Source organism: Ascaphus truei, unplaced genomic scaffold (genome assembly GCF_040206685.1).
Source record: "Ascaphus truei isolate aAscTru1 unplaced genomic scaffold, aAscTru1.hap1 HAP1_SCAFFOLD_320, whole genome shotgun sequence".
In the NCBI taxonomy this organism is placed as follows: Eukaryota; Metazoa; Chordata; class Amphibia; order Anura; family Ascaphidae; genus Ascaphus; species Ascaphus truei.
The window spans coordinates 106,566-129,589 of NW_027456180.1; the positions used below are offsets into that span (position 1 = coordinate 106,566).

A 23,024-nucleotide genomic window follows, 5' to 3' on the forward strand; every position below is an offset into this window, starting at 1 on the left:
ATCCTGTGGTGTTTGAGGAGCTTCCACTTCAGTGAAAAGCTTTTATCACACTCTGTACATACAAAAGGTTTCACCCGTGTGAATCCTATTGTGTTAGCGGAGGTTGCTGACATCACGGAATTGTTTCCCACATTCTGTACATGTGAAAGGTTTCTCCCCTGTGTGAATCCGCTCATGGATTTGTAGGCTATTCTTCATCAAAAACCTTTTCCCACAATCTGTACATGTGAAAGGTTTCTCCCCTGTATGAAGTCTCTGGTGTATGACGAGCTTACTCTTTCAAGAAAACTGTTTCCAACACTTTTTTACATGGGAAAGCTTTCTCCCTTGTGTGAATCATCTCATGGTCATGGAGGCTGCTCTTACGAGAAAAACTTTTCCCACACTCTGTACATGTGAAAGGTTTCTCCCCTGTGTGAATCATCACATGGTCATGGAGGCTGCTCTTCTGAGAAAAACTTTTCCCACACTCTGTACATGTGAAAGGTTTCTCCCCTGTATGAAGTCTCTGGTGTATGACGAGGTTACTCTTCCGAAAAAAACTTTTCCCACACTCTGTACATGTGAAAGCTTTCTCCCCTGTGTGAATAATCTCATGGTCATGGAGGCTGCTCTTCCGAGAAAAACTTTTCCCACACTCTGTACATGTGAAAGCTTTCTCCCCTGTGTGAATAATCTCATGGACATGGAGGCTGCTCTTCCGAGAAAAACTTTTCCCGCACTCTGTACATATGAAAGCTGTCTCTCCTGTGTGAATCATCTCATGTTCATGGAGGTTGCACTTCCGAGAAAAACTTTTCCCACACTCTGTACATATGAAAGCTGTCTCTCCTGTGTGAATCATCTCATGTTCATGGAGGTTGCACTTCCGAGAAAAACTTTTCCCACACTCTGTACATGTGAAAGGTTTCTCCCCTGTAGGAATAATCTGATATTTGAGGAGGTTGTTCTTAGTACTTAACCGTTTCCCACTCCAGTTCTGCTCATCATTCAGGCAGTTTTCTAAGAGAAACAAAAAAGAAAAAAAACAAATGTTTTTCGACCTGTAAATCAAATGACTGAAAGCAAATCTACTATATATTTCTCAAAGTGTCCTATGTGTCGTTGCCTGTCTGTCTGTATGTGTCTCCCTGTGTCCCTCCCTGTGTGCCTAGCGGCAATCAGATTGGACCTTGGGCCAGGCCAATGAGATTGCTCCCTTGGCCCCCCCGCCCCCGCACACCTCTCATTGGCCTGAGGTGGAGTGACCACACACACACACACCGCGGCGCTCATCGGGACCCGCGCGCACCTCCTCCTCTCCCCGGGTCTCCCGCTTTCCAGCGCTTTTTCCTCCCCCCCCCCCCCCCGGCGCCGATACAGTCAGCGGGGGAGCGGAGCGAGCGCCCGGGACACAGCGGGGGACTCTCACCTCCCCACGGCTCTCACCACCCATAGGCCACTCCCCCCCCCTCACCCTCCCGCTCACCCCCCCCACACACAGAGCATGCGGCGCTCCCCCCCCTACACACACACAGAGCACGCGGCTCTCCCCTCACACAGGCCGCTCCTCCGGCTGTCTCCGCCTCTCCCCGCGGGAGGCACAGCACCTCCTCACCGGAGCGTCTCAGCCTCTCCTCTGAGGAGCCCCCTGCCCTTTGCCCTCCCTCCCCCTGCCCTTTGCCCCCCCCTGCCCTCCCTCCCTATGCCCTCCCTGCCCTCCCTCCCAATGCCCTTTGCCCTCCCTGCCCTCCCTCCCAATGCCCTTTGCCCCCTGCCCTCCCTCCCCCTGACGTTTGCCCCCTGCCCTCCCTCACCCTGCCCTCCCTCCCCTTTGCCCCCTGCCCTTTGCCCCCTGCCCTCCCCTGCCATTTGCCCCCTGCCCTTTGCCCCCTGCCCTCCCTCCCACTGCCCTTTTCCCCTCTGCCCTTTGCCACCCTGCCTTTTGCCCCCTCCCTCCCTGCCCTCTTGCCCCCCTCCCTCCCTGCCCTCTTGCCCCCCTGCCCTTTGCCCCCCTCCCTCCCTGCCCTCTTGCCTCCCCTGCCCTCTTGCCCCCCTCCCTCCCTGCCCTCTTGCCCCCCTGCCCTTTTGCCCCTCCCTGCCCTTAGCCCCCCGCCCCTCCCTGCCCTTAGCCCCCCCGCCCCTCCCTGCCCTTTGCCCCCCCCGCCCCTCCCTGCCCTTTGCCCCCCCCGCCCCTCCCTGCCCTTTGCCCCCCCCGCCCCTCCCTGCCCTTTGCCCCCCCCACCCCTCCCTGCCCTTTGCCCCCCCACCCCTCCCTGCCCTTTGCCCCCCCCCACCCCTCCCTGCCCTTTGCCCCCCCCACCCCTCCCTGCCCTTTGCCCCCCCCCACCCCTCCCTGCCCTTTGCCCCCCCCCACCCTGCCCTTTGCCCCCCCCACCCCTCCCTGCCCTTTGCCCCCCCCACCCCTCCCTGCCCTTTGCCCCCCCGCCCCTCCCTGCCTTTTGCCCCCCCGCCCCTCCCTGCCCTTTGCCCCCCCCGCCCCTCCCTGCCCTTTGCCCCCCCTGCCCCTCCCTGCCCTTTGCCCCCCCGCCCTTCCCTGCCCTTTGCCCCTCCCTGCCCTTTGCCCCCCCGCCCTTCCCTGCCCTTTGCCCCCCCCACCCCTCCGTGCCCTTTGCCCCCCTGCCCTTTGCCCTCCCCGCCCCCGCCCTTCCACTCCATTCCCCCTGCCCTTCCACGCACGGGCAACGCCGGGTATATCAGCTAGTTACTAATAAGACACTGTACTTTGAAAAATTTACTTTACCACTACTTAACAAAATGGCCTCTTTACTCTATTCCCATGGCTTTAACATTGTGGCCCCATGATATCTAGAGGACACCATTCACTTTTGTGGTGGTTCCCAAAGACCTAAAATTCGATTCTAGCAGCTCATACAGTGAATTTATATTTATACAAATTATATATTTTACTGTATTGATTATCTAAGTGTACATGTACTGTATATCCTCCAAATTATTATTAACATTGACATTGTCCATGAGAAGTAAAGTTAAGGAACGCCTGGTCTATCATACTAGTGAGTTAATTATATCAACTTTGAGACACCATTGGATAATGTTTCACTGGGATTTTTTGTTTGCCTTCCTCTAGATCAAAATTCTGTAAATACAAATATACTGTAGGATAAGTATCTGTTGTCTAACTTTAGTATTGGTTGAACTTGGACATATAGGGGGCTATGCACTAAGCTCAATGGCTTTGCTTTCTGATTTGGCCAAAAAGCAGGTTTGTTAAAAAGTGAAGCCGGGGACGCGATTCACTAAGGCCCTGAGGCCATTTTTTAACGTACCTGCTCAAAATAGCTCAAAACAGCCAAAGCGTACGTGATGCTTTTTCCCCCCTGCTAGCGTTCTTAACCTTTACGTATGCTAGCTGATTCTGTATCTCCATGCAAGGCTGTAACAGGCGATCGTACACTAAATAAATACATTTTAATTATAGTGTACATGAGCAGGGGGTCTCCGGAGCTGAACCGCATTGGTTTCAGGTTCGAGGAACCCCTACTTCAGGAGATATAGGCCCCGTTATGGGATGCCGGTATCCCCAGCACTTTAAAGCTCCCGAGTCACGTGACCGTGACATTTAAATTCTGCAGGGTATACCGGCACCCCATAACAGGGCCTGTATCTCCTGAAGTAGGGGGTCCTCTGACCTGAAACCAATGCGGTTCAGCTCAATGCCCAATCAGGGCCGTGGGAACCATGACGAAAATGTGACATCATAGGCCTTTAAAAGCCTATGTCGTCTCATTTTGAAGACAGACGCCAAGGAGGAAGGACCTCCCGAAGAAGAAGACCAGGGCGTGGCAGCAGACGGTAAGAAGACCCCGGAGGAGAGCCGCAGATACAAGAAAGAAGAATACAGATGATGATGGATTACAAATAGAAGACCCGTAGATTGTTTTGGTTTATTATTTTAATGTTTATTATTTTATGGTTTATTATTTTATGGGCTCCTGTGCGTGGTGGATTGGTTCGAGAGTAAGCTGTTCAACGGGAGTCGGTGAGTGGGTCAAGTAATGGAAAGTGAACCAAAGAAATGTATTTTATTTAACTTGTTCATTTTTTTTTTTTGCTTTGTACATGTGTTTGTTTGTTTTTTGTACATCATTTCTTGTCACTGTATGTATGTATGTATGTATGTCTAGATCGATATATACATACAGGGTAAGACATTATTTTGTTTGAAACGCTTGCTTTGCAGTATTTAAAATGATTTTGGCTATGCTGCTATGCATAGATGTGTGTGTAATGTATTTTAGAATTAGATAGATGTAATTTTTGGGCTTGTATGCTGTACTTTAGGTCATGGTGAGGCTAGCTTTTGTATATTTTATTTTTTGGTGTACTTATATTTTGTTTGATGGTAACTTGTTCTCTTTAACGGTTGCAATAGTTAATTGTGTAATTGGTATGGATAGTATTGTAATTGTTTTGGGATGTGATTAATTAATGCAAATTGATTTATGGTGACTTGCTTGGATTAAATAGTATACTTCTTTTGATATAATGGTATTTTCTTTGGAATATTGTATTGTTAACATTAATTTGCAGCGTTTACATGGTGCATAGATTGCATTTACATTGTATACATGATGCATACAATGTTTTGAGTGCCATTTGAGGCTTTTGATTGGCATTTGATGCTTTAGATTGGAAGATGACATTTGATTTGTTTAGGAAATAGGATTGTATTTGACTGTGGATGATATGGAGAAGTGGTATTTTTATTAGAGCATGTTTTTGTTAGCCCTGAAACATTTATTTGTATATTGGTTCATCATGTTCATCATGTATGTATGTATATATATAGAGATATAGATATATATCTATCTATATATATATATATATATAGATATATATCTATATATATATATATATATATATATATAGATATATATCTATATATTGTCATTTCCCAGAATCCCTTGCTGCAGTGGAAGTGCTGTATGCTGGGTGATAATGGGGAAAGGCGGGGTTGCAGACCTGCCTAAGACATGCAGATGAGCATACAGTTGTATTTGCATATTTGCTTTCCTGTGGAGGGTTTTTGTCACTTTTTTACTCACCATAACTTAACTCAGTATTATGGTATAGCCTATCCCATAGCCTCTTATGCATATCCAGTTAAAATCAACCCCACACTGATGAGACCCATCAAGGTCAAAACAGCTGTCTGTGGGTGGTTTTCTGGGTATGCACCTTAACCCTGGCTGTGCTCAAAGCTGTGACCATGCAGCAAGCTTAAGCCTATAGGGAACCATGTTAAAAATGGTTTTTGAGGCAAAAAGTGACACTGTGTGCTCATTTGCATGTCATTTCCCAGAATCCCTTGCTGCAGTGGAAGTACTGTATGCTGGGTGATAATGGGGAAAGGCGGGGTTGCAGACCTGCCTAAGACATGCAGATGAGCATACAGTTGTATTTGCATATTTGCTTTCCTGTGGAGGGTTTTTGTCACTTTTTTTACTCACCATAACTTAACTCAGTATTATATATATCTATATATATATATATATATGTTTAAAAAAAAATTTGCATGATGAAGCCACTGTACAAATGAATGTGTGAAGGGTGGGTATCGGGCCAGGGTGGCTTAACCCCTTAATTACCTTTGCGGTTATTATTCGATAAGGTGATTAAGGAGTTAATTGATATCTGAATGTAATTGCAATGTATTGGCTATGTATTTTGTTGGCTACGGACGACAAGGTGAGGGGGCTTCTTATTGATGAGGTCAGTAGAAGTTTCTTTATTTTACTATGCTAGTTAATGTGTTTAATAATGGGCAAATAATCTATTATCCATATCTGGATAATAGTTATTTGGCACATTATTGTACTGTATGTGTTGGGGGGGATTGATGTCGTGAATGTATATGTCAGGTTTATTTATTTTACATTCAGGGTTTGTTCCTTTTGGTTCTGCGTGAGACCTCTGGAGACCACCTGCGGTATCCTCGGGTATCTCACGGGTACCAGGCTGGTGGGTCCATGGGGGACACCTGCAGGGAAGAACCGGTGGTCCCACATCTGTGGGGGCACCGCGGAAACGTAGTGTGCGGGGAAAAAACGGTGGTCCCACATCTGTGGGGGCACCACGGACACGTAGTGCCCACCCGTGGGTCCCCAGACCCCCGTGAGAACCACCTGAGGCCCCTCAGACACCTGTGGGTCTGACCCGGAGCTCCCAGACATCCGCGGGCCTACCGTGGGGACCCAATTGTGGCCCACGGTGACCCGCGGAGACCACCTGGTGGGCCATGGCGCGACCCACCAACAGGCCTCCAGAACCTGTATGAAACAAGTTGCTGGTAACCTGTAGGTCTGTGAGGTGACCCGTCTGCGGTTACCGATCAAAGCCAGCACGGATACATTGTATGCCGCCTTGTAACCCAGACCAATTATAGGTCAAACCGCAACCCACATCACAGAGCCCCTTCAATTAAGTGAATAACTTGCGCTAGGATAGAGCTAGCACTCTAATTTTTGGAGTGCAGCTAGTTAACAAAGTATTCTTTTCTTGGGGTTGAGGAGGAGCGCACGATAAGCTCATAATATGCAAAAAATGAAAATATATATAGTGCAGATGGTAATTCACTGCTAAAAAAATCTGCACTATATATATTTTCATTTTTTGCATATTATGAGCTTATCGTGCGCTCCTCCTCAACCCCAAGAAAAGAATACTCCACATCCTGGGATTTGGAACGGTCCCACCAGAGGAAGTTGAGCTGCCGTTGTACACTGTATTTCATTTTATTTATCACTTTGTGGTGTAAGGTTTATTGTGTGTACCTAAGGTGTGTCACTTATCACACTGATTTATATATTGTTTAGGAAGCGCCCAATCCATCCACTTTCCCCACTCCCCCACCCACAGTTAACAAAGTACCATGAACATACAAATGAGTTTTATAGTTGTTGCACATACCATACAGAACCTGCAGATAAAAAGTTGGTGCCCCAGTGTCTAGAGAAGTCCGGATTTGAAAATCCTCAGAGACCAGAGGTGTTAGGGTGGCCGGGATATTGCCAAGTATCAGATACCGGTGCAAAGTATGGGCACTTCACACTTGGTAGCCAAACCCCAGACTTACTGTCGCCAGGTAAGAGGTTGGGCCCGGTATTCTAAGCAGCTTAGGTGTCAGGTTGGCGCATGCTTAGCAAGACTGGAAAGCAACTTCTGCCCGTTCTAGGAACTCCTGGAAGTCGGGGATAGGTGGGAAAAGTTGTTCCCATGGGAGGATTGGCTTTGTATGTTAGGGATAGGGCTCTTAACCCTATAAAAATGCCTGCAGCCACATCCTAGTCAGATTCACCTGATTCAACCAAGAAACGTCCAAATTCCAGCGTCAGCGGTTCCGGAGTGTGAGGGGTTAACTGCATCGTAACGAAGAATTGCACCCCTCTTCCAGAATTCATTTGAGCTGGGGATTCCTGAACGAATCCTGTAAGGACTTTACGAAATTATTCCTTTCGGCGGAGATATAGGGGTGGCAAGTTGCGCCACTAGCCAAGGATTGTGGCACGTCTCAAATCGCGCATGCATGCAGGGGTGTTCAGAGATTTTGTTGTTAAGTCATTCGTTCCGTGGACATTTGATTTAGTTTCCCCATCCCAGTAAGTGTTTTATCCAGTGTAATTGTGAAGATTTATGTGTTTGTCTGAAAACAAATGACAATTTATTTTGCCCTCCTTGTTGTGCTCAATCCAGAATCCCGGTATTAATGTGTTGGTAAGACCTGGTCTACCGTGACACTTCATATGAGAGGCAATTAACCCTGAATATTCCCTAAAGGTGACCATACTACTTGTAACAAGATAACCTTGGTCTGCACAAACATCAATGTGCAAGGAAAAATCAAGCGTAAATAATATCACAACAGATCAAAGGTAACACAGATGATATACTATCCTTAATGAGTGCAGCTCCTGACGTAGAATTCAAACCAAATTCAATCAGCAAACGAAGGAGAAACAGGTGCGCAAATCACATCAGGACATGTAAGAGAGAGTAAAAACACCAAATAGTGCCATATTGTCTACTTCAGCAAATTAGCTTCAATGCTGGAAGTTCTATAAAATTTGCACTCACGTGTTTAACGTGAAATGAGAGCATTGTGATTATTCAAAGTTACCAACTTATTTCTCCAGACAGGTACTCCAGATCCACATAGAGAGGGGGAAATTCCATATACAAAAAGAGGGGAAAAGCAAAATAGTATAGTACTGTTTTTAATGTTAAAAACACAAAGTATTCCACTTACATAAGTGCCTTTGTTTGAGAGCATTCAGACCACACTGGGTCACAGGGTCAGACAAAATATTCACAGCAAACAGCAAACGCTCCACGGCCGTCACAGCAGGTACTGGGCTGATTAAAGTTGTCCTCCACTCCAGATGTCATCAACAAGGGCTCCTTTAGTGGTCACTGATATCACCCAACGCGCGTTTCCACTGTAAAGTCTTCCTCACCTGCTGTGACGGCCGTGGAGCGGATGCTGTTTGCTGTGAATATTTTGTCTGACCCTGTGACCCAGTGTGGTCTGAATGCTCTCAAACAAAGGCACTTATGTAAGTGGAATACTTTGTGTTTTTAACATTAAAAACAGTACTATACTATTTTGCTTTCCCCCTCTTTTTGTATATGGAATTTCCCCCTCTCTATGTGGATCTGGAGTACCTGTCTGGAGACATAAGTTGGTAACTTTGAATAACCACAACGCTCTCATTTCACGTTAAACACGTGAGTGCATATTTTATAGAACTTCCAACATTGAAGCTAATTTGCTGAAGTAGACAATATTGCACTATTTGGTGTTTTTACTCTCTCTTACATGTCCTGATGTGATTTGCGCACCTGTTTCTCCTTCGTCTGCACAAACATCAACAGCAAATGTACCTATATCTCTCTGTATTGGAGTCAGATGATCCTCAGGGTTAGGCTCTTCTTCCACTGCATTAATCTCTATCCTCTCCGGTACAACCACTGGAAAACCTGCCAACGAGAAAAGGAAAATCCCTCATGTAAAGCTGGGAAAGGGAAATCTTCTTGTGATTTCACACCTCTGATATTGGTATTTGATATCCAAAATATCTAGTATACTCACTTAACAAGTGTTGAGTCATGCTGGTAGCGGGCAGTGCGCCTCTGTCCATGCTGGTAGTGGACAGTGCATCTCTGTCCATGCTGGAAGTCGACAGTGCTTCTCTTTCCAGGCTGCTAGCGGGCAGTGCGACTCTGTCCATGCTGGTAGTGGGCAGTGCTCCTCTGTCCATGCTGGTAGTGGGCAGTGCTCCTCTGTCCATGCTGGTAGTGGGCAGTGCTCCTCTGTCCATGCTGGTAGTGGGCAGTGCTCCTCTGTCCATGCTGGTAGTGGGCAGTGCTCCTCTGTCCATGCTGGTAGTGGGCAATGCTCCTCTGTCCATGCTGGTAGTGGGCAATGCTCCTCTGGAGGTGCTGAGATAGGAGGTTCCTTGGTTTATATTTGTTGGGTGACAGCTGTGCCTGTATAAAAGAGAAGAAGAAATGTAATTAGTATGATCTGTTTTCTTGGACAAATATACAGCATTTAGTATACACATTCAAACGTAATATTATTACTACATTAAAGCCCCAAAATGTAGTTAGAGGAGAAAGGGGCGCCAAAACAAACATATGGTCCATCCTCAAACAGGAACTTAATTTCAATCACTGCAAATTACATGAACGGATCAGAATTAAGTTATAACATACTGTAACCACCTAGTATACAAACCACAGTATAAAGAGTCAGAGATCATCAGCCATGAGACTAGTGATGTCCTCTTAATGCAACATGGTAACACACTGTACAGTACAAGGGACGCTGTGCGGGTCGGGCAGCGGTGAGAACTTTGACACTCTGAACAGAGTCTAAACCCATGCAAGTATATGTATGTGTGGCAGTGTAAGTGCGCATTTTTATGTGATTTTAGTGTCTATAAAGATTACCTGTTTATACTATCTGCACCATCGTTTGCCTTATCTCTCTTCTGAGGTAGATTCCTGACAGAAAGACGAATGTACATCCCATCTCTCTATATAAGACTGTTTTATATTGGATCATATGGAGCAATATATTCAATAGTCAACAGTGGATAATGTCCTTACCCCCATTAAAAAGGAACCAACATCATTGGAAAGTTAATTCTTTTCTATAGATGTATCGTCCATCCCAAATACAGTTTATGTGCCTCATAGGCTTCTAAACTCAGTCATAGACATGGTTCTATGGTCCAGATTCCATCTAAGATTGCGACAGGTCAACTTTATTCAACGCGGCTGAACCAAGTTCCCAACACCATGAGACAGAATTCTTCTGTTGGCATTCACAAGACAGTCTTCATTGGTGGATAAAGTAAAGAACCTTCAGAAAGGAAGGTCCATTGTTCCACATACATGGAATCTGCTTACTACCTCTGCCAGTCTAACAGGATGGGAGGCCTTCTGCCAAAACATGTAGTTCTAAGGTCAATGGTCACCAGCGGAAACAAATCTATCAACATCCTGGAGACATGTGCACTACTTTATGCGATTCAAAGAATGAGTCCAGTCCTAAAAGACCTTACACTCAAAATGTTGTCGGACAATGTCACAGAAGTGACAAGGGGGCACACAGTGTAAAAGCGCTAAGAGAGGTCTCCAGGATCTGGAGATTTGCCGAACGCAGTTCCCCATCTTTCAGTTAAATATATTTCAGGAAACAAAACTATAAAGGCAGATAAGCTGTCCTGCCAGGAGAATGGAAACAGGGTCCACAGAAATTCCTGGACATAGTACATTGATAGGTCCTTCAATTAATAGACCTCATGACTTCCGGTGAAACAAAAGGTTGCTCAGTTTGGCTCCAGATGCCAAGATCCCGAGGCTACCATTTGGGACGCCATGTTAGTCATATGGACGTTCCCTCTCATGTATGTGTTCACCTCTAATTCTGTTACTCCCGATGGTGATAACCAAAATCAGGAGACCATGCAAATTTAAACTGATGGCGCCTCATTGGCCCAGATCTGCATGGTTCGAAGACCTAATGAACCTTTCCACAGACATTCCAGGGAGGCTCCCTCCCCTTGTAATGCAAGTGTTTTGTATGAACAAGCCATATGATTGCATGATAGTCCCTAATGACCTCTAATCACACAGACTGTGATCCGCACCTGGACCTCTGTAAAAACACAGCATCTGTATAAAACATACAATATCCCCCATATTTAAAAACAGTTTTTTTACTTTGTCTTGGTCTTCATCCTCATGGCCAATTGAAGAAATTTAAGAAAAACCTTAATGTCCATTAATCAAAGAAAATACAATTTTGTAAAGAATGCATCAGTCTAACTGTCTTCCCTAAACACCTCTAACCATGATAAAAAAGGATAACATCCACCCTAGCGCATGAATGGATAATAATATTAGGACCCTCAGTTCAACCCCTGACGAAGCCAACTGAAGGGTGAAACGTGTAGGGTGAGAGAGTATGATGACCTAGCCGTGTAAGGACCCAGAATCTATGTGTTTGGGAACCCCAAAGCATTTTGGCGCCAATATGAGACTCAGAGAACAGTGGAGTAGTGAGCTCAATCTCAGAGAGCTGTCAGCTGGCGGGACATAAGGTGTTGGTTGCCACAAATTTATACTGGGATCATTGATTGAGCAAACCAAGAAGGTAAAATAAATGGTAATTTATTTCAAGAAAAGACATACACACAATGTAGCACAATTTACAGGGTTAACACACTTACTGGGAACGGGGCTAACGAATAAATCTATCCTTAGAACGAAACTCGCAAAAATTACATCTGTAGGAGCCCTTTTCCTTGACTGGTTGGTGTGACGGTAACTTTATGACAGACTATAATAATACACCAAAAATACCTGGGTTGAACTGAACGAGGCTTAGATATGATAAAATATAATTTATTCCTTGAAAAAGGTGAACACAACAAGATTGTTATTTGTACTAACAATATATGACACTTACTTAAGATGGAATGATGAAACAGTCAAATCTTGACTGGCAGTTCATACAGCAATCTTGAATATCACAGAAGACACTAAAGACAATAGCCATAGGCTGAGCCTGGTTCTCATACAATTATTTCCCATTGAACACAACCTAAACCCAGCCCCTCTCATAAATCAGTGGTGAGGTTGACAGTCTTCCCCAGAGTAAAACTCCTCCCACCCAAGGACGTTTAAAAATTGCTTTTCCTATCTAAATAACTTCAGTTCAGTAGTACTTACTGGCACGCGAGCCATATTAATACATTCCGGCACGCATGACGCTCCCAATAAGACTAAATATTACCGTGTAATATTAAAATTAAGAGAGATATTTTATATCTGTCTCTTAGTACCTGCTAGACATCATGTGTCTGTAATCGTTATTTGCGGCTCGGTCCCCCGGTTACACATATGTAATTTTTAGCACGTTCAGCCGAGGACATCTCATGGTATTCTTATATTTAATAAGGTCACTCATTCTGATATCTCCTTGCGTAACCGCACCCCTGGCCCCCATAACCCCTTCTAAAGAAATCCTTTGAAGCTGGGCCTGTGTGTAGTGAACATTTGTCACAGGTGCTATATTTCACACCCAATGCCCCAGACCTGGGCCCTAGCTGTCTCTACCAGCAATATACCCTAGGCCTGCCAATTAGGTATTAACATACTGTACACTAAACCCCCTCTGTACTTTTCACACCCAACTTCAATCAAGCCTGTTGAAGCCCAGATATTTCTGAAAAGACACCACACATAATTGTATTTTCCTAAACTGCAGCTCATTAACCCCTTAAGCCTCCCGCATCAATCCCAGTGTATGTGTTGGGGCAAACACTGGAACAGAAACAATACATTTTTACAGGGGAATATACATTAGGATGCTGAAGCAAGGTAAAAACACATCACTGGACCACAGTCCAGTTAACCCCTTGCTTCCCAGGTGAGAGTAGGGGGTGGCCAAATGGGGTGTAACCCCTTTAATCCCGGGCCAAACCCCCTCTACCATGACACCTCCCCTGCTCAATGGGTGCCTTGTGCCCCAGCTGCCCACCCTGGCACTGGGACACCACGGGCATCCTTGAAGCACTCAATAAGTCCTGAGGGGTTGGCCTGGCAAAATTGTCCTCCGGCATTGTCCAGTACATTGTCCTGGTCACATAGTGAAGTCCAGATCCTGCTGAGCAGGGCTCCAACGTGGCCGCCGGGCATCCTCCTTTGCCACCCTCTGCCCCCCACCCAGTGCCTGGTGAACCAAGCCCATTGTGAAGGGGCACCTCTGCAGACCAGGCTGCATACTGCCCAGAGACTGGCATGTCTCTGTACCAGCGAGAGACCAGCTATCAAGCACAGACCGTCGCTTTCCTGTCAACCAAGTCTGGGAAAGAGCTATGTCACTATCCTGTAGGGACCCTATCTGCCCTGGCCCTGTGCCCACCTGTAGCTGCTCCGCTATACCCTTGTCTCTCCTCCCTGGCTCTAGGGCAGTCCCCACCCCGAGTATCATCACTTCTGGAATCCAGAAACCACCTAGGGTGCTGACTCCTACACTCTCCTGTGCCCCCTGGGACAAGGCAATCTCCCAGTATCCTGTACTGGGGTCCCTGGTACCCAGGTGCTTTGCCCCTGCCCTCTCAAAACTGAAGGCCAGGAAACAAGCACCTGCTACCACCACTGCTGCTAGGGCCAGCATCACTCCTCTCCCCTCCACTGTGCTGCCCTTCCTCCCTGTAGCTACCCTTGGCTGCCCTGGGGACAGAACCCTCTGCTGTACCCCCCTAGCCCTGGCTACTGCTCCTGGCTGCCTACCTACCCACAGCCCCACCTCTGGGAACCCTGGGGAATTGGTCATGGGGGTCTTTCCAGGTAAGTCAGAACAAGGGACCTCCTGCCTACCTGACCCATCCCTAGCTTCTGCCAGCTGCCTGACACCCCACTGACCTATCTCCCCCTGCTCCACAGTGTCTAACTGCCTAGCCTCCCCTAGGCCCAGCACCTCAGCCCTTGCTGATGACTCCTGCTGCTTACCTCCCTGCAGCCCACCTGCACTCCTCTCCCCCTTGGGCAATCCTACCCCAGACACTGGAACTACCTGAGTGCACCTACCTCCCTGACCTTGTCTCCCCCTTACCAGGGATGAGCTCAGGGGCACCTCTCCAGATGCAACCGCCTTAGCTCTTGGCTGGCAGGTATCCCTGGGGTGGCACAAGCCTGCCACTGCCCATGATACCTCCAGCCCATAGCCAGGCTGCAACAGGGGATTGCTGATCTGAGAGACACCCTGAGGCTCCACCAGGGTAATGGGGAACTCTAGCTGCCATACCTGCTGCTTTCCCTCCCCGGCTACCACTGGCCCTTCTTCTCCCACTGAGACCTGGTGCTGGCTACCTACCTGCAACCTTCCCTCACTCCGCTTCTCCCTAGCTATTCCTAACCTGGACCCTAAGGACAACTGATTGAGGCCATCTCCCTGACACTGCCTCTCCATTACCGGAGAGGAGCCCAGGGGCACTGGTGCAGAAGCACCTACCTTGACTCCTGGCTGGCAGGTAATCTGGGGGTGGGCTAACTGTGCCACTGCCCCTGATACCTCCAGCCCATAGCCAGGCAACAACAGTGGGGCTCTAAACCGAGAGACCCCCTGAGGCTCTGCCAGGGTAATGGGGAAATCTGGATGGCTCACTTGGTGCCTTCCCTCCCCGGTTCCCACTGGCCCACCCAAACCTCTCCCAGGCAATCCTACCCTAGAGGTGGGTGCCAACGGGGCTAGCCCCTCTCCCTGAAGCTGTGCCCTCATTACCGGAGGGGAGCTCAGGGTTGCTGGTGCAGATGCACCTACCTTAGCTCCTGGCCGGTAGGTAACCCTGGGGTGGTCTAACTTTGCCACAACCCCTGATACCTCCAGCCCATAGCAAGGCTGCAACAGTGGGGCTCTTAACTGAGAGTCCCCTTGCTGCTCCGCCAGGGTAATGGGGAAGCCTAGCTGCCCGTCAATCTGCCCTTCCTTCCCCTCCCCTGGTACCCCTATCTCCTGCCACCCCCCGGTCACCCCTATAGTGAAACAACAGGGTACAGTCATAGGGAAAAATAAGTCAGGGTCAGTCTGCGACTTGGTCTGGCTTACCTCGCTGGTCCCCGTAGAGACCGCCGCCTTCGTTGGTCCCGATTGCAGGGGGACTGGAGTGGCCGCCGCCGGCATCATCTGGGCCGGAAAGCAACGGGCCCCTGCCGCAACAGCGCCCGGGTTTGGTACAGGTAAAGCGGTGCAGGACAAGGGTCCCAGGTCTTTGTGGAGTATCACGGCTCCCTCCAAACCAGGTAAAATAACCCCCTCCCGCAATCCCTGTCCCTCCCCCCACTCAGAAAGGGCTCCGGCACTTTGCCGGAATCGTGGCTCTTCCGCCGCCGTAGCCGCCACGGGCGAGCCCCGGGTAGCTGCCGCAACAGTACCCGGCTTTGGTACAGGGTCGCCGGCGTGGATTGTGGGGCTCCGGTCATCGCTGGGAATCGCCGACTCCGCCAAACAATGTGACACACCCACCTCCCGCACACCCCAACCCTCCCCCCAAATAAAATTGCTGCCGGCCGGATGCCGGACGGCGGCTTCTTCTCCGCCGGTTCTCCGCCGGGATCTGATGGATGGCCGCCGCTCTCCGCCGCTGTTGCCGATGCAGCCCGGCCACGTTCTCCAGGGCACATCCCATGAAGGGTTGTCGCCCCGGCTGGGCGGGAGCCATCGGTGGATGCTGCTAACGGGGTCATCTTTTCTGCAGCTCGTGAGCGCTGGCCCTGAGGGGCTTCTTCACCGGACCGCGCACGTATGGTATTCTCATATTTAATAAGGTCACTCATTCTGATATCTCCTTGCGTAACCGCACCCCTGGCCCCCATAACCCCTTCTAAAGAAATCCTTTGAAGCTGGGCCTGTGTGTAGCGAACATTTGTCACAGGTGCTATATTTCACACCCAATGCCCCAGACCTGGGTCCTAGCTGTCTCTACCAGCAATATACCCTTGGCCTGTCAATTAGGTATTAACATACTGTACACTAAACCCCCTCTGTACTTTTCACACCCAACTTCAATCAAGCCTGTTGAAGCCCAGATATTTCTGAAAAGATACCACACATAATTGTATTTTCCTAAACGGCAGCTCATTAACCCCTTAAGCCTCCTGCATCAATCCCAGTGTATGTGTTGGGGCAAACACTGGAACAGAAACAATACATTTTTACAGGGGAATATACATTAGGATGCTGAAGCAAGGTAAAAACACATCACTGGACCACAGTCCAGTTAACCCCTTGCTTCCCAAGTGAGAGTAGGGGGTGGCCAAATGGGGTGTAACCCCTTTAATCCCAGGCCAAACCCCCTCTACCATGACAGTTGGTACTCACAAAAGTCCTGACATGACCGCTACGTTCTTCAGAAGTGGGACTTAGAAGAATTCTTGAGTCAAAATCTCCGGCTCACGTCTATTCAATACAGAGCATCTTTGAATTTCCCGCTGATGGTTTGGCGCTTGGAATCTGCCCTTCTCACGGGCTTCAAGGTTTCTTATGGGTTTCAGCATCCCATTCACAAACCTCTACAGCCTATCAGAGTGTGGGAATTCTCCTGCCAGCCAATCACCAATTTGCCAGTATTGTCAAGCCACAAGGGCACCATTTTTCAGTCTGTAAAGGGGCATGTGCCAACCTGGCACCTCTGCCTCTTTGCATACTGAGCCCACCCACTACCCAAGCTCCACAGTCTGGGTTCTGGCAAATGGTGGCCGGATAGTCCTGAGTTAGCCCTGGATGCGGGTACTCTAGCTTATCTGCAGTACTCTTCCTGTTCTAACACCATGGTATCCCTGAGGCTTTCAAGTCCAGACTTCGCATACACCCATAGGCACAAAGCTTGGTAGCCATCTGGTCCCTCGGAATTCATGACTTGGAAAACCCACAGTTCCTTCACAGGTTATCAGCACATATACCTATTAAATAGAACTCTTTAAATAAAATATACTGGGTCCTGTCTTCTGTGTGATCAAATGTATAAGTTCCTATTCTGGTGTCAGGGATGGAGTGAGAGTATATGTTGCCTACCCTCACTAGCCTCATTCTTGCCACACTTTAGAAAATAACTTTTAAAACTTTGTTCACACAAGAAATCACTCTCAGCTTTATCACATAGCTGGAGCACCCCTGAACCCTTATACCAGGCTCAGGGTACCTAGGCAAGTATCTGGGTACCCCTCCTTATACTAGGGACCCCCTGTTATACTAGGGACCCCATGTGTGGTTGCAGGCATACATTAACCCCTTCATGCCCGTTTACCTTGTCTGGAAGATGCTGCAGCAGGAATCCTGGCGGTGAGTCGTAAGAACGTTTTCAGGGTCAGAGTTTGCCCGGAGCAATGTGCTTGGCTGCAGCCGAGAATCTCACTCGATTCCCGGATCCAACTTTTGGGGTATCCCATAGCTCTGGAACCCCGATACATAGACACATTCTGTAAAGACTTTCTCCGGCAAACCCACCCTGAAACTTACAGCCTAGAAATCTCCCGGTCCCAGCACCCCAGGAAAGGCAAAAGACGAATAAATCATTAATGTCGCATAATTTGCACACAGTCCCATTAATCCGACATCTGTGTCCAAGAGCTGACACTCTAGGACCCCAACACACGGGCCAGGGGTAACAAAGTGGGCTTAACCTTTATTAGTGAGCCTGGTTAACCCCTTCACCATTACAATAGGGCAGGGACAAAACAAGAGTAAGGGGTTCCCTGAATTATACCAAATCAGAGGCCAGAGGAGGGGGTTGCTAGGCAACAGGCTGAGAACAGGTAGGAGTTACACAGGGCTACACTAGGGCAAAGGGAACAGCAGCAATAGGCAAAGAAAACTCATACAGGGAACATTGCACCCCTCAATCCGTCCCAATATACATCTTTACTTCGCTGCCACCACCAAAGAATAATGAAATATTAATCTGTAGAGTTTTCAGTCCCTCTTTACTAAAGAAAATATACACATAACACACAAATCTGCTGTAGCAAAATGTGGCCGAAAATGTAAATTACTCTACAAATGAGCCCAAATATATACTTTAAAGTTTTGTTTTAATATACAAACGTAGTAGTGCTTAGTTTACAGAAAAAGATCATTGCATGAACATACAAACACATACAATACAACAAAGGCAGACAGGTTTTTCTAATAAAAAAAAAAAAAAAGAACAAAACAGAATTCCTATACGTTACAAACATGTATAAGCTTTCTCCTCACAAGGCTACGGAGTTGAGAATATGAGATTTCACGTGTCTGGTTGGCATAAAACACTCTCTTGGTTAAAATCTAATTCATACACCCAGATGCTTATAAAACCTGTCTGTTTGAAACACACCGAAACCCCAACTTTGGGCCCGTCCTTACCCAGAACTTTCATCAATCTAAAAAAAAAAAACCCACCTTTTTTTTAAATCCCAAACTTGCTTGAATATATAAAACGTCCCATATCTTTATTTCTACAATAATTGGAATAATGTGATTCATATTAATATGTTCAGACGAGTTTGCCGCATGTAACAAGACTATTTGTGACCGGCTGCTCCTAAGCGAGCGACAAACGCATATCTGTCCCTTGCAACCTCATAATCATATGATTCAGTTAATCAAAACCTTTACAAAGATTCATCTGTCATTCTTGTGAACAGGTGTCAGCCCCGTGACACTGTATCGCTCTGATGTTTAGGTACTGTATAACTCGTTTAATACTGCTTAATTGCTGTGGGAACCCCGTTCTTGAGTACTGATCGATAGCTTCCTCTCCTTGTGCAGGGCGCATTGCCGTGGGAACTTTGCAATGTACCTTTCTGCTATTTATGCTGTTACTATTTCCTATGACATAATGCACAAGGCTACATTTAAGTACAATGAAGCTTTATTGCACATTATGCATGTGATAGACATTGCGTGCTGATGTCCTGGCACAGCTTGTGTTTCACTAAAGTGTTGGGATTGCCCACATACCTAGTCCCCTGGCCCTGTTGCCCAGTCCCCTGGCCCTGTTGCCCAGTCCCCTGGCCCTGTTGTCCAGTCCCCTGGCCCTGTTGCCTAGTTCCCTGGCCCTGTTGCCTAGTTCCCTGGCCCTGTTGCCTAGTCCCCTGGCCATGTTGCCTAGTCCCCTGGCCGCTATGTATTTTAACTCCTTTCCACTCACGGTGACTTCTGTCTCATGACATCCTGACTCATATCTTAAGTAATCTCTTTACTCTGGCACTTTGCCTCACTAATTTTGAGCATAATATTGTCTGACAAACACCCTTAGATCTCTGTTGGTGTACCTCAAGGCTCTGATATAGGTCCCTTACTCTCTCTATATACGCTCTCACTGGGTGACCTCATCACCTCCTTTGGATCTGCAGTCCAGTCAGAAATCGGAGTGCTCACTCTCTTCCTTTCAAGCTTAATATGGTCAAGACTGAGCTACTCACCTCTTCTCCATTTCAGTCATTTATTATTATTGTTTATTTGTGACGGGACAAAATATTCCGAAGCACAGTTCAGAGTTATATATATTACAAAAACAAACCGTTACATACAAGTGAGGACAAGCAAGCACAAAACAGATACAGAAGGTAATGAGGACCCACACTCTAGAGGGAATGGGGTATAATGTCGAAACAAGAAGGCAAGGTGGCTGTTCAATGTAGGGTAGTGTGTGGCTCAGGCTGGAATATGGCCAAGTCTGAAAGCTGAAGACATTAAGTGTTGGGTTCTTTTGGGGTGGGGGGAGGAGGGAGGGGGTGGGTGAGGGGATGTTACATAGGGTGAAGATTGGCCATGGGACACAGCTGGTCCCGATGGGGTTGGATGTTAGAGGTATGGTGCGTAGGCTTCCCTGAAGAGGTGAGTTTTAAGAGAGTTTTTAAACATATGAAGGCTGGGGGGAGTCTGATGGTGCGTGGTAGGTAATTCCAGAGAGAGGGGAAGCACAGGAGAAGTCTTGTAGGTGGGAGTAAGAGATGGGAGGAAAGATAGAAGTCGTGGGTAGAACCTAGGGGGCATTTAGGTATGTATTTGTGAATCAGGGCTAAGATGCAGGGGAGGCAGTATCGTTGAGGATTTTGTATTGTATGTCTTTATTTATATAGTGCCATAAATGTACATAGCGCTTCACAGTAGTAATACATGTTGTAATCATATAAATAACAAATAATATAAATAACAGGTCATGGGAATAAGTGCTTCAGACATAAAAGTAACATTAAGGAAGAGGAGTCCCTACTCTGAAGAGCTTACAATCTAATTGGTAGGTAGGGGAATGTACAGAGACAGTAGGAGGCAATTCTAGTAAGTGCGTCTGCAGGGGGCCAAGCTTTATGTATCATGTGTCCAGGATTATCCACAGTGCTATTCATATGCTTCTTTAAGCAAAAGTGTCTTAAGGTGGGTCTTAAAGGTGAGTAAGTCATTACTAGGTTTATAAATGTAATTGTAGAGGCTATGAATAGCCAGTGTAGATATTTGCGTAGCGGAGCAGTAGAAGTGGAGCGGTGAGTGAGGTAGATGAATCTAGTTGCAGCATTTTGGATGGATTGGAGTTGGGACAGGCGGACGAGGGGAATGCCAACTAAGAGAAGATTGCAGAAAATCGAGGCGGGACATGGTGAGTGAGAAACGGGCGTATCTTGGCGATATTTCGTGGTGATGGAAGGACTTTGTGAGGAATAAAGGAGAGATCAGAGACAAAGATGACAGCTAGACATCAGGCTTGAGGTGTTGAGGAGATTGTGGTGTTATGACAGTGAGGGAGACTTGGTGTAACGGTGGCAGTGGAAGGGGGGAAGAATATTAATTCTGTTATGGACATGTTAATCTTTAGGTAGCAGTGAGACATCCAGGAGGAGCGGTCTAGGACGTTTGGCCGCGAGGGTTTGGCTGCGATCAAAATGCAGCCGGCGTTTCTCCACAGGGACCCTTCGTCACCAGGACATTGCGCCGCGGAACACCAGCGGCATTTTGGGCGTGGCCAAATGTCCCATTACACAGGAAGAGATTGCAGAGACACAGTTGAGCCGCATATCCTGCACCAAAGGAGACGGAGGAAGAGATACGCTCCACGCAACCCCCAGCCACGCAGCCACTCCACAAGGAAACCGAAACTGCAGTTCGGAAATACCAGCGCAAGCGGCTTGCGCATCAACCAAAGGATCCTAAAAGGCTTTTCTCCCCATTGCTTATATTATAAGCGTGTTTGTGAGTGCGACACGGACTTTGTTCATATTATAAGTTTTTCCAAAACAGTATAACACTACTGGTTTCCCTTATTTCTCTCTCTTCCTTTTTTTTTCATATTGTATGTTTGTCTTGTTTGGCCACCACGGAGCAGCACACTTCTTTGAACTTTAGATTTGGACTTTTTGCTCAAGATTTTTGCTCAAGTAGGAGAGCATTTGTGGAGGGCTGCACCTGTGGTAACTTTTTGAAGATTTATTGCTTTACACTCTATATTATCTGTATACTGTCACTAATTAGATTTACATTGTCACACATACATACATATATTTTGTGATACCATCACGGTCCTCTAGGGGCTGGAATAGGGCAGCTATAAGACTTTTTCAACACACAAGAGTTAATCTTCCCTAGAGAAAAGCAGCAGCTGAAAACTAAATTAATGTGGACGGACTCCTGAGTGAATGGAGAAGTGTTTTAAAAGTCACAGGAAGCTGCCAGACTGAGAGTGACTGACACTGCTGTTCCCAGAGAAAGGGAACAGAGAAGAGAGTGACACAAAGGAGAGTTTCTCTGAGCTCACGTGGGGCAGAGTTCCCCTAGGATGGGACGACGAGAGACCGTGCTGAAGCGGGGACGTCTGCTTCAAAGAACTAACAAATAATCAAAACGCTTTATTATTGTGTGCAGAGACTGTATACATTGTTGCCTATGCCAAGGCATGTTTTGGGGATGGGAACCAGCTTAGCTGGCCATCCAACTAGTGAGGGCGAAAGCTACGGTGTAGTTGACTTTCCCTAAAGGGAATAGGTGTTCGTTTTATGTTTTGTTTAAAGGGACGGTGGGCCTGTTGATGAATGATATAATCCCTGTAAATAAATCCCAAAGAGAGATATGCTACGTTTCCTGTCTTAAATTGGGACTAAAGAGACTGCAACGTGGTGTGGGCATCAATATATATATATAGTAAAGATAATAATATGGCCTGGTGCTTGTCCCTTAAAAATAAATAGAATAAACGTTACCATCCGAGGACTGATAAAGTAGAGACAGCTCAAAGTAGGAAGATGACAAAAGGTTATATTAGCTTAAACAGCATCACAGATAACCAACGTTTTGACACCACAGAGGGGTCTTTTTCAAGGGGATGTGTATACAGTGCTACAAAACAAGTGAATGCATATACACCTGAAAACCCAGTGACTCCACTCCATACACAATCAGAGTAACCACCAACATGTGTACATACCAGGTGTTTCCCATGAGATCACAAAATCACAAACGAGCGGCCATCTTGGAGTGAATTTCTCAGGTATACAGGAGGCCTCCAGTGTTAAACTCAGCTGATCGCTCTCAGCCACTCAGGATCTGCGTGTCTGGTGGTCATGGCAACATACATAACGCTTGCTCAATACTATAGGCAATGTCCCATGCAAGAATGTAGTAAAGGCCACTATGGGGTACTGTCTGCCTTTAAAGCAGAGCGGGCTGCCGAAACGGGGTATGCTCTCCCTGTGGTGGATCTCATTAGTATATTGGCATGGGAACTGGGTTAAACCGCAGACCACATCACAGCCCGTACAATTAAGTGGCTAACTCACGCTAGGAGTGAGCTAGCAATCTAATTTTTGGAGTGCAGATAGGAAAAAAGAAACCATACACATAAGGTTTATAATAGTTGCATAAGCAGAACATACTTTTCTAAATAAACTGTATTGTAATGGTGTTTTTAAATGTACAGGCAGGAAACATTTTCTGTCAGCGCAGGAATAAATCCTTT

General features: G+C 47.0%; 1 protein-coding gene across 1 annotated transcript in view; it reads right to left on the reverse strand.

Moving 5' to 3' along the window:
- Nucleotides 1-267: 267 nt before the first annotated feature.
- The window catches only part of LOC142483321 (uncharacterized), a gene marked incomplete at its 5' end in the record, with an annotated part of 28,518 nt that continues 5,761 nt past the window's right edge, over nucleotides 268-23,024 (reverse strand). Inside the window, 3 exons of the mRNA XM_075583421.1 lie at nucleotides 268-1,002; nucleotides 8,905-9,000; nucleotides 9,113-9,510. Of these exons, the coding sequence (XP_075439536.1) occupies nucleotides 272-1,002; nucleotides 8,905-9,000; nucleotides 9,113-9,510 (1,225 nt within the window). The remainder of the gene's footprint in view (nucleotides 1,003-8,904; nucleotides 9,001-9,112; nucleotides 9,511-23,024) is intronic.